The sequence below is a fragment of the Diabrotica undecimpunctata genome, chromosome 5, assembly GCF_040954645.1.
Source record: "Diabrotica undecimpunctata isolate CICGRU chromosome 5, icDiaUnde3, whole genome shotgun sequence".
In the NCBI taxonomy this organism is placed as follows: Eukaryota; Metazoa; Arthropoda; class Insecta; order Coleoptera; family Chrysomelidae; genus Diabrotica; species Diabrotica undecimpunctata.
This window is the reverse complement of record NC_092807.1, coordinates 22,877,596-22,890,314: the sequence shown is the minus strand read 5'-3', so window position 1 is coordinate 22,890,314 and position 12,719 is coordinate 22,877,596. Positions and strand designations below refer to the sequence as shown.

At 33.0% G+C, this 12,719-nt stretch overlaps 1 protein-coding gene across 36 annotated transcripts in view; it reads left to right on the top strand.

Moving 5' to 3' along the window:
• The window catches only part of shot (dystonin-like protein short stop), a 733,882-nt gene that overhangs the window by 705,330 nt on the left and 15,833 nt on the right, over positions 1 to 12,719 (top strand). For 30 of the 36 annotated variants that reach the window (XM_072531672.1, XM_072531664.1, XM_072531657.1 and 27 more), the window contains 3 exons: positions 398 to 542; positions 2,596 to 2,655; positions 11,033 to 11,125. In XM_072531672.1, coding sequence (XP_072387773.1) covers positions 398 to 542; positions 2,596 to 2,655; positions 11,033 to 11,125 — 298 coding nt within the window. Of the gene's footprint in view, positions 1 to 397; positions 543 to 2,595; positions 2,656 to 6,641; positions 6,714 to 11,032; positions 11,126 to 12,719 lie in introns of all 36 variants that reach the window. The other 6 variants (XM_072531679.1, XM_072531673.1, XM_072531681.1 and 3 more) reach the window with 3 other exon arrangements.

The window sequence follows — 12,719 nt, the reverse complement described above, 5'->3', positions numbered from 1 at the left end:
TTCAAAGCGATAAAAAAATTGTAGACAGAGGGTTAACGTTAAAGTCCAGAACAGAAAGTTTTAAATTTAAGAAAATTTAAATGTTGCAGGGGGGGTCAGTAACAGTTTACAATAATATGTACTGTGTACTTACATATTTATATGTATGGTTTTGTTCTGAAGCTATTTTCTTGTGGAATTTTAAAGTAATTACTATTTTATTAGAAATAAGCCACAATTGAAGGTTAAAATAAGTTTATTGACGTTTCAATCATCAGTGAATTTCCGAAGTGGAGATTGAAACTTATTTTAATATTAATCAACTTATTTTAACCTTCAATATTCTTAATAAAATAGAAGTTATGTATGGTTTGTGTCATTGTATAATTTGTTTTAATATTATATTACTTCTTCGTAGATGATACTACTCCATCGAGAATACCGAGAAGAACACCAACATCAGGAAGAAGCTCAGCTCTTTCGACGACTAAAAGCATCAACGGTTCTGGCTCTAGACCACGCACACCAAGCGGTTTGATATCTCCTGCTAGTCCCGTTGGAAGGTGAGTTTGTTCAAATTTTACTCTACTAGTATTTGAATAGTAGAATAACTGAAGTATTAAAAGTATTTACAATTTAAATAAAGTATTTATACTGAAAGTAACAATAGTTTTCCGATTTTAAAAATATATAACAATCACTTTAGTGAATAAAAGTCATTGAACCATATTATTTGGGAATAAGAATATCATATGGTTACCTATTGTGTTGTGTTTACCCTCTGTCAGACTCTTGAGGACCTTTATCCTCTTCTGGTTAACCTTTTTACTTATGGAAGACCATATCTAACACAGTTAAAAAGTGGTGGTGTAACTCCGTCGCCTTGTTACTGGTAATAGGTAAATTTTCCGTGGTACGTTTTCCTACTTTAACCTTTGAGCTGTTGAATATTCAATACATATTTTAGTTAAATTAATAATTTTACTTGTTACCTTCATACTTTCCATTGCCATCCATACACAATACCTTAGGACGCTGCCATAAGCTTGTCCGAAATTTATAAACAACTGTTGTATATGGGGCTATTTGATTTCACAATAGATTTGATAGTTTATTGTATGTCATGTTCAGCGGCGTGATACTTGTCTAATTCTTGCAAACTTCTTTTGTTTAGTGCATATATTTCTATTTTCGTTATTATCTTATTACAAGCTTCTCTCTTTTTCTTTTCCTTGCCTTCGCTCTGTGTATGTAGATTTGCTGCCCGTTTTCATTTCTCGAGTTCGTAACATATTCAATCTGGTCTTGTTCTTAGTATCTTGCGCTAGTTGGGGTATTCCTCGTCATTCCAGTGTTTTCTGTATCCGTTTTGTATTTATATGTTTTCTACCATTAAAAATTGTTTAGCCATCCATCTCCAATGTCTCTTCATCTAGCCATCTAATTTATTGGTATATTCTATGCTTTCAGATCAGTACATTCCATGTTCCTAAAATCGTCCATCATGTCTTTTTGCTTTATAATTTCTTCTTTTTGTTATGGTGTGCGTAGTTACCCAACGTACAACCCACTATTCTTCTGAGGACCATATCTCCCTTCTTAGCCAGTCCTGATCCCACCTTTTCTTAGTATCTTGCGCTAGTTGGAATCCTCGTCATTCCATTGTTTTTTGTAACCATTTTGTATTTGTATGTTGTTTTTTCTACCATTAAAAATTGTGTAGCCATCCATCTTCAAATATCCCCTCATCCAGCCATCTAATTTATTAGTATATTCTATGCTTTCAGATCAATACATTCCATGTTCCTAAAATCGTCCACCATGTCGTTTTGCTCTATAACTTCTCCTTTTTGTTATGGTGTTGCGTAGTTAATCCAACGTACAACCCACTATTTTTCGTAGGACCATATCTCCCTTCTTAGTCAGTCCTGACTCCACCTTCCACTAGGGTTGGTTACCCAATCTCTGGTGAGGTTGCTCAGGTTACCGATGTGAACTAACTTGGAGATGAAAATAGCGATGTGAGCTGGATATTGCTCTTCATTATCCCTTTACACATCCATGGTAGATTCAACTTAAATAAAATAAGTATCTTATGAAATAGGAGATAATAATACGTGATAGAAGCGTAGCATTGATCTTGTTATCTTATTTGTGTATATAGATCAAACAGAAACTATCCTGCTATATCTTTAAATAGCAGCATAAAGAGGGGGCTATAATTTAAAAATGATATTTTTAAAATTGGAAAACATTTATTTTGTGCAATAAAGTACTCATATTGATATATCGATAAAACTAATGCAGGAAACCAATTGGAATATTAATTTTTATTTTTACTAATTAGAAATCATGTGCATCGCATCACCATTTTTGTAGGTGGTAGAAATAACGAAATGATATTCCACAATAAATTATAGAGATTAAAATGTTTTGTCTACAATTAATAAGTATCACAAAGATTTATTTGTGTATGGTTTTTATATACCTATTTACAATTTCATATTATTCTATATCGTTCCTGCTTTTCTTTTGTATAATTTTTTTTATTGTGGAATAATCATCGAATGACTTAAAAGTGACTAATTTGGGCATGTTGTCCTATAACATTGTTAGATCGTCGGGGATACCCAGAGCATCGAGCATACCCACTTTAACAGGAATATCCACGCCAAGGTAAAAGATCTTCGACGTGCACGCTTTAAAATCAAAATTAATGCGGTGTGGGGCATACGTTTTAAGCTAAATATTGTAGTGTGTTATATTTGTGCAAATATTGGTAGAATTAAATACTTAGTCTCCCCAATGTGCTTTCTGCTTTAGCGATAAAGCAATATCTTTTAAGATGGTAACTACTTTATTTTACCAATTTACAATCTCTGATGATAATAATATTAATAATAATATTACTTAAGTAATGATAACTGTAATAACATTTCGATATAATTCTTACTATACAAACCCTCACTCTTACGGTTTTTCAATCTTATATATCAAGGAAGCTATGGACATAGTTGCTACTTTTGAATTCAAAGCTTGAAGTAAAAACACTAAAGAGGTGATATTTACTGTATAGCCATTCCAAATTGCAATACCTATATTCAGTACATTGAAGAGAATAGCATTATTTAATTAGCTTCCAAACTAATACAATGATATATACGATTTGGAATTTTTTTAACGGAACATACTATTTTTAATACAATATCTGAGATTTCCTGATTTGCAATTAGCCAGTGTAAATTTCAATACAACGTCGCGATGTTTTTTAACTAAAAAAAATTGTCATTTTATTGCCAAAATGGCTTGAAAAAAAATAGATTTCTAAAAATAAAAAGAAATTCCAAAAATAACATAAGAATAATATTAAAAACAAAAATTTAACGTAATATAGGCTCAAATATTCCATCTCTATCTGCAGAGCAAAAACCAAATCGGTTGTACAGAGATACTCTCATATTCCTGAGCAGTTCCGGTCTAATGCTCCCACAAAGGTGAATTATTTTGCCCATCAATTTCGCTAAATTTCAGGCTCTATTAAAACCATGTCGATAAACACTTGCTTTCAAATATCCCCAAAGAAAAGAAATCATTTGGGGATAAGTCTGGTGATCTGAGAGGCAATTGGATCAATTCAAATAATATCTAATGAACACAAACAAAATTGTTGTTAATAAAACATTATTATCTGCACAAAAATACAGTATTACGAATATTACAAACGGAGTTTCGAGAAAAATCGGTAGACGGAACAACACTGTCGGCGTACGCCTGCCAAATACGCTGCTACAAATCGCGAAAGATTAGCAATCCAGTGGAACAAACATATTAACCCATTCTCAGCCATGTTCCAAATCTGGAACAATTGTTAGTTTCGATGCTGGTTACAAGATGTCACTGTTGGTCTTAAATCTGATAAACTATTTGTGTTCGGTAGTGTCAAAGCAACACGTGCGTACTTAATTTACTCACTGGTTTCGTATAAGTTGCTTTTGTTTTGTGATTCATATCAAACTTGCAAGGAAGGTGCAGTTGTATAACTTCTAGTTCAATTATAGCTATTTTCTGTTGTGAAATATTGCGATCGGGGTAAGTTTAAGTAATATTATATGCCTATACAGTATATCTGTATCGTTCAAATGCTTAACCTCAAATTGAATATACCGAGTAACCTCTAGGTTTTGTATGTTCCAAAAATGGAACTTGGCTGTATATGTTACTAATTGAGGTTTTTCTTTTTAGTTTGGAATTATGGATGTGAAAACATTTTATTGAAAGAAAACGAGTTGTTCAGCTGATACTCTGAACAATCTAATCAATGATCTAAATGAGAAGCAGTTTGATTCTGCAAACGTATACAGTTATCCTCCAGCGAAAGATTCTGATGGAGATTCTGAATCATCGGATGATGTGAATTTCAATGATTTTTCTGATAAGTTTTCATCAAAGACGCTGAAGATATGTTCTCGAGGAGCGATGATGAACTTCCAATAAATGTGGGTCAATCTAATAAAAGAGCGAATAAATCCAATAGACAAAACGACTGGAAAAGAGGCGACTTGTCCCTAGATAATCATCAAGAAAATATCTCAGTTTCAAATCGAAATAATATTCACTGTGAAAGAACAATCTATTTCTTTACACTTTTTTTGGTGTGATTTCTTTGAATACAGAAAAGACGAAACTGTAAAGTATGCCCGACACAAAAATGCAAACACATCTTTACAATTGAAGAACTCAAAGTATTCTTTGCAATCCTACTGATTTCTGGTTATTCTCAAAGGCCTCGAAAAGATATGTACTGGAGTTTGGATTTGGATCTCAGAAACGAAGCAATCGCCAACGCAATTACGAGAAATAGGTTTAGAGAAATTTTGCAAAATTTACATTTTTCAGATAACACTAAGCTACAAAAAAAATGATAAGTTTACTAAAATAAGACCACTTATAGAACATTTCAACAGTTGATTTATAAAATATGTGACGGTTGGTGAAACCATATCAGTATCTGTTGATGAATCCATGCTGCCGTACTACAGCCACCATAGCTGTAAACAGCGTATACAAGGGAAACCTATTAGATATGGCTTTAAATTTTGGTCTCAGAATGTATCAAATGGTTATCTTGTGGGTACCGAACCTTATCAAGGGAAAGGAACCTTACTAGGAGAGAGTAACTTGGGGCTAGGTGGGTCTGTAGTTACAACTTTTGCCGAGAGGGTGAAGCATAATTTTCCAAAAAAAAAAAATTTTACTTTTTTATTGACAACTTTTTTACTGGACTTCCACTGATAAAGGCCATGAGTGAATTGGAATATGGTTGCACGGGCACCATTAGATATAATCGAATTGGGAAATGCGCGTTGAATAAAAATGCAATGAAAAAATCAGTTAGAGGATCCGTTGATTCCGTTGGAATTATCCAGTGGAAGGATAATGCCATCGTTCACGTGGCTTCAAATTGTTATGGCGTTCAACCTACAAAATCGGTACGTCGTTATTCTGGAGCAGAAAAAAAAATACATAATAGTAGACGTTCCCTACGCAATTCAGCAGTATAATAATCATATGGAAGGTACTGATTTAATGGATAGAAATATCACTAACACTGCGTAACAATAAATGGTAGTGGCAAATTTTTGTTCACCTTTTATCTGCTTTATTCTCTAGCGCATGGATTTCATATAGAATTGAACACCACAATAACATTCAATCTAACGCTGATGAATTCGTTGAGAGTATGCGTCCATTGGATTTATTAGGGTTTACAAGAAACATTGTGGCAACATATCTACTACTCAACCCTCGACAACCAAAACCTGATAAAACAAAATTAGGAACATTATTTCAAAAAATTCCAGGATCTGTTTCACAAAATATGTCGGTTCTGCATTACCCGATTTCCTTAAAACAAAACAGATGCAAAATTTGTAAAACAAACACAACTTTTGGATGCGGTATTTGTAAAATTAATGTACATCCTATTAATTGTTGCAAATCTTTTCATGAAAAAAATTAGTAGATCCTCTTCAAATGTTATCATTTTTTTATAAATAAATGTTTAAGTTTAAATTGCCGTTGTTGATTTTTTATTACCTACTTATGGCCATGTTCCAAAATTGGAACAAAAAAATTTTTAGACACAGGGCTATTGTGGAAAGATTTAGAATTTTTTAAATATTTTTCTATAAGTTCAGAACATAAAATTGACCTGTAGAAGCTATAAAATTTAAAAAATGAAGTTTGGCAGTGAATGGGTTAATTATAAAACATCGCGACGTTGTATTAAAATTTACATTGGTTAATTGTAAATCAGAAAATCTTAGTAATTGTATTAAAAATCCTATGTCCCGTTAAAAAAATTTTCAAATGTGTATAGAGCTGGCAGAAATATTTGTTTCCACCCCATTTTCAGCACAACTACCAAACTGAAAGTCGAAGTGTTATGTATAGTTTCTCATTTATTTATTTATTTAATAATGTGGTATTAAACTCATAAGGGATTGTAGTCAGACTGATATGTCAAACACATGTCGAATTATTCTACCAATATTTGCTACATTGTTTCGTCCATAAATGCAGCTTTTTTCTGGTTAAACTTTTTTATGGTGAAGGGTAAAATTACGAAGGGAATAAAGTTATATATAAAGAACTTCTTGCAGACGAAAAACCCCTGAGCCATCAGCTTATTCTTTCAGGCTGAAAAGTCGTAGTCCACGGAACGATTCAAAATAGTAAGGAACCGTCGAATTTAAAATTTTAGGTTATCAGGTGGTTAACCAAATTATTAAAAAACGTTTAATAAATAACTATATAATACAAGTATTTTGAAAAATATATTAACATATTTTAGATCTGAAATATGAATTCAACTTATAGTTTAACAAATTAATAATTTTAGTTTAATCTTAAATCTAAAATAATTAACCACCTAATAAAAAATAATAAATAAATTAATTCAATAATTGTAGTAAGTATACTAAAATTACTTATCGAATTTTATTTAGCTTATCGAATAAAAATTCCGAATTCTATTTACAAAGAAGAATATCACTGGTAAGTTTCTAAATATCCATGGTACCTGGATACTTTATGGGAAGTTTAAATTAGCTAAGTAAGTGATCATAAAATAAAAACTTTTTTTAATACCTGCAGACTTTATTTGCCGAGTTGACATGTTTCACGAAGCACTGCAATTACAATAAAAAAATTATTAAAATCCTTTGTAAAAGGTATATATTTAAAAACCCAAACGGGCTGTGTTAGACAGAACGTTTTCGGAATACATCATTCCATCATCGGTGTCTAGGAGTACATGAATGTAGCCACTAAATATATGGGTAAAAACCCGTTAACAAATAATTAGTTACATTTGTTAGACATTATATCTTATAAATACTTATGATGTTAAAGTTACCGTTGGATTAGGTAACATGGCGACATATGACTCCTCAGTTGCTTCCATAAAGTCCTCGTAGACACACCGTCTCAGGACTTGCAACTTCAACGTGGAGTCATATGTCGCCATGTTACCTAATCCAACGGTAACTTTAACATCATAAGTATTTATAAGATATAATGTCTAACAAATGTAACTAATTATTTGTTAACGGGTTTTTACCCATATATTTAGTGGCTACATTCATGTACTCCTAGACACCGATGATGGAATGATGTATTCCGAAAACGTTCTGTCTAACACAGCCCGTTTGGGTTTTTAAATATATACCTTTTACAAAGGATTTTAATAAATTTTTTAATATATGGTATACAGCCAAATACAGGAACGTAGATTCCTTGTGGATTGCAATTACAATACTTAAGCCACGGGCGCCCTTGGTTTTAACTTAACTTTAACAGCCCGTTTGGGTTTTTAAATATATACCTTTTACAAAGGATTTTAATAAATTTTTTAATATATGGTATACAGCCAAATACAGGAACGTAGATTCCTTGTGGATTGCAATTACAATACTTAAGCCACGGGCGCCCTTGGTTTTAACTTCTTTAAATTCTATAGGGATACGCCCTATGAATGATGACTCACCATATGGTACCCAGATATAGGCTTACATGTATTAGACTCGAATGTTACTTGGAATCAGCAGATGGAATGAATAACCAAGAGAGCAGTGACTACTTTAATGATAGCCATGCGCAGTTATGGAAAATATGGAATTTAAAACTAGACAAATATATTACGGGATTCAATTTGTAAATACCATACATTTTGGAGACGGCTATCGCCGTATTCCCGTTCTCCTTCGCCAATCCTCCCGGTCCAAGGCATCATCCTCCTCCAAACCTCTCGATTCCATCGGTCTTCTAATTCTTTCATTCCATGAGCGTCGAGGTCTACCTCTTTTTTTTTTCTTCCAGGGGGCTTCCATCTGTGAAGTTTTTGGGCCAACGTTCGTCAGACATTCTCACTTTTTTTTCTATTCTGTCAATGACCGTTTCTGTAGCATTCATGTTATTTCGTATAGATTCGTTGGTCTTCCTTTCCAGCCTTGATGTTCTAGCACTTCCTCTCAAATAATCCATTGCAACTGCTAACAATCTTCTCTTTTCTAGACATGATGTATCGAATTTATAACATGGTGGTAAAACCAACAATTACATATGCATCATTGGTATGGTGGTCAAAGTTGCAAGTGTCATCCTCAAACTAAGTAAGGTGCAAAGACTTCTTTGCCTTGGAATTACAGGAGCTCTGATGGTCACTCCAATAGCAGCTTTGAAGGCTCTATTGGACTTCCCTCCTAAAGGAACTAAAAAAACTCTATGCAGAGGAAGAACAAACGACGCTAGAACCGGAAACACCACAAATTAAGAACGGCATATAAATGTACAGGAAGTTCGGAAAATACTTGAAAACCTGAACAACAGAAAAGCAGCAGGTAAAAACGGGATACCAAATGAATTACTGAAATATTGTAGAGCAGCAATGACAGAACAATAATTAACAACATTAATTAATAAAATTATAAAACACAGTAAAATTCCGGAAGAATTGAGAACGAGGGAACTAATTCTACTATTTAAAAAAGGAGGTAAAAACAGCCAGAAAACTGCAGAGGTATAAACTTGTTAAATACTCCGCTAAAACTTACAACTAAAATTTTACAAGTGCTAATAAATCAGAGGATAAGTTTAGCGGATGAACAACAGGGTTTTTGTAGTGGAAGATCGTGTACAGATTCGTTATATTGCAAACTACTGAGAAATCACTAGAGTATAATAGACCAGCATTTCTGTGTCTGATTGACCTAAAGAAAGCGTTTGACAGAGCAAGAAAAGATGTAATCCATCTTCTGTATAATAGAGTTCCCCTAAATATTATAAAAAACTATCGAAAATATCTACCAAAACAACCAAATGGAAGTCACAATACATGGATAACTTACAGAACCTATAGAAATATGCAGCGGAATATACAAGGAGATTCATTGAGCCTCGTGCTCTTCAATTTGATCATGGATGAAATCAGCAAAAGCGTTAACAAAGGAAGAGGATACAGAATGAGAAACAAAGAAATAAAAATATTCTGTTACACAGAGCTATGTAACAGAATATGTTACACAAAGACTGGTCCACAGATTTAACATCAGAGCAAAAGAATTTAATATGACAATCTCATCTCAGAAAACTAAAACAATAGTAGTCAGCAAAGAACCAACCAGATGTAAAATAGAAGTTGATAGCATCAGTATTGAACAAGTAATGAAAATAAAATACCTGGGAATTACATTGTCTAGCTATGGAGACCTGGACAAAGAAGTGAGACATCAAGTACAAAAAGCAAATAGACTGGCAGGATGTCTTAACACTATATGGCGAAACAGACACATTAACACTGAGATGAAGTCAAGCATTTATAAAGCCAGTGTAAGATCAATAATGGCATATGTTTCAGAAACAATACCCGACACAGCCATAACGCAAAGGCTACTGGAAACGGCAGAGATGAGAGTACTGAGAAGAATTGCAGAAATACGCTGAGAGATCAAAAGAGAAGTCGGTTTTGGATATTTCTTTTTCAACCATATTCCCCCCCTGTTCTTTATATATTTCTACGTTTAAGACAACCATCTGGGCTTCAAAGTTGTTTAAAACTTTACGCAGTATTCGACTCATCTTAAGAGAGTTGTTTTTTGGGGGCTGGCAAGAAAACCGAAAATTTTTGGTGCATATATTTATTGTTTTTTTTATCTTCTGTAATCTATCAGCATTTGCATAAACAGGCTCTTGTTATGTGCTGAAACGCATCGTAAAATTTGTTCATTTCTTGCACTTCCTTGCACATGGTGAAAGCATTTATTCTTCGTAAAATATTATTTTTTGTTGGCCTATTTAGTAAACGTATTCCTAGAAATATAAACATCTCCTTTTTATCTACCCATTTATAAGACCTATTTTTGGAGTGTCGTGTTTTTGGCCTGATATTTACCACAAATAATATCTACGTATGACGGTTATAGCAGGTTTGTTTAACAAAGTGTTAACTGCTCACGGACCACTTATGTTACATTACTTACTTTTTCTAAAGCATGATATCTTCAATAATTTCATATTCGTGATGTTTTTGTTTTCTCCAAATGGTTTATCTTCGTCCCCTGTTTTGTTTGCTTTTTTCGTTACGTAAATATGTGCTCATTTCTAATCCTCACTTTATCTATTGTACTATGATCTTGCATGTCTTATAAGATAAATTCATTACTTATTTGTTTATCTACGTTGGTTATTATTCGATAAGCAAAATAAAACTAAAGTATTTAGACATATATTTGAGGTTATTTTAGCTGATTTTTTAGCAACGAAGTAATTTAATTTTTCAAAGCATTTATGCTTTGATTACACTCTAATATTCATTGAGACTCTAATATATAATATAGTAATTATTATTTAAATATACCCTTTAAACCGTGGATAGGTTTTTCAATTAAAAAAATCGTTATACACAATTTGGACTTTTCAGTCGCTTTAAAGTTTTAATAAAATTTATTTTTATCGATTAAAACATTATTTTAACAAACTATACTCGTTATAAAAGGTCTCGCATACCGATATATAAAGGAAAAAGTGAAGAATTTGACCCCGATTCGCCCTCTACTTCAAGTTCTTGCTCCATGACATTTTCTTCTGGGTAATTGATAGTTTTTAACAGCATGTTTTTGTGTTTCGTGTATTGAATTATTAATAATATTTATCTAAATGACAAGAAAATTCTCATTAATTTGATACTAATACTTGTAATTTGTTGTTTACAAATATTTTTTCTACAATCAATTTTTTAAAATAACAAAATTAAAAACAAAGTTTTAATACGTTTCCAATGCAGTTTCCAAGTTTCAATATTGCTTATTTTCTAGCTACATTGAGAAGCTTTTATTGTAAATTTCATTCATATCATTTCATTGCAAATCTATCAATTTCAATGTTAAATACCGTTTTTATATCTATAAAAATGCCTTATTCTACTGAAAGTTTATTAACTAGAAATGATGAAACCTCGGCCATTTCTGTCTAAAGGTTTGTGCTCCAACTAGATGGTCCCCCTTTAGTCAAGCTCATCCGAGAGCTCAGAGACAAATTCTGATATAGAACGACAGGTCTCTTAACCAAATTTAGCACCACGGAATGGACAGTATATATACACTGCGCGTCAGAGAAAACAGGCCACAGATCTTTTTATTTTTTTTTTTAATTATATCAAATTTGTGTATTAAGTTAGTTACTCTTGTAACAATTTAAGTTATAACAATAATTGAATTATAGAGTCAAGAAAAGGCAAGTACTACTAGTGCCAATAACGTGTGTTGCCACCACGGTTCTGGATGATACTCATCATTCGATTTGGCATAGAACTGATCAGATTTTGGATGTCCCTTTGGAGAAAAATCGCCCATTTCTCAACGAGAGCCATTCGAAGCTTTTCACATGTGCAGGTGTACGACGTCTTATATGCCTTTTGAGAAAGCTCCATATATGGTCAATAGGATTAAGGTCTGGACTTTAAGCAGGCCAGTCCATTTTTGGAATATCAAGATTTTCAAATATATATATATAAGCGGGGATCCTACAGCTTCTGCCGCTTCCCGCATTTCGATCGCCATCTTTTTCTATCTCTCCAGGTGTCTTCATCAATGGCTCTGTCTTTCATGGTTTCCATAACACCTTGTATCCAAGACTTGGCTGGTCTTCCTCGTTTCCTTCTATTACTTGGATTGTATTCCATAGCTCTTTTTGGTCATCTGTTGTCGTCCATCCTCTGTACGTGTCCATACCATATTAACTGTCTAGTTTCTATTCTTTCAGAAGTTGTATGTACTCTATCTGTTTTTCTTCTAATTTCAGAATTAGGTATACGTTCTACTCTTGATATACGGCAAGCTCTTCTTAGGTAGTCCATTTCAACCGTGTCAACTTTTTTCTTTCCTTTTACTGTCATTTGCCAACATTCTGCTCCATATGTAAGAATCGGCTCTACAATTACTTTGTAGATAGTCATTTTAGTTCTCATAGTAGCTTTGTTGGATCAAAGTATCGAATTCAGAATTTGAACACTCTTCCTGCCTTGTTGCACTCTATAGTCTATATCTCGTTCCGTTGTTCCTTTACTGCAGATAATACTTCCCAAATATTTGTATTCGTAGCACCTTTTCATTTGTCTAATTTCCAAATCCGGGTCTTCGTCTTCACTGCCTATTCGCATATATTCTGTTTTAGACATATTCATA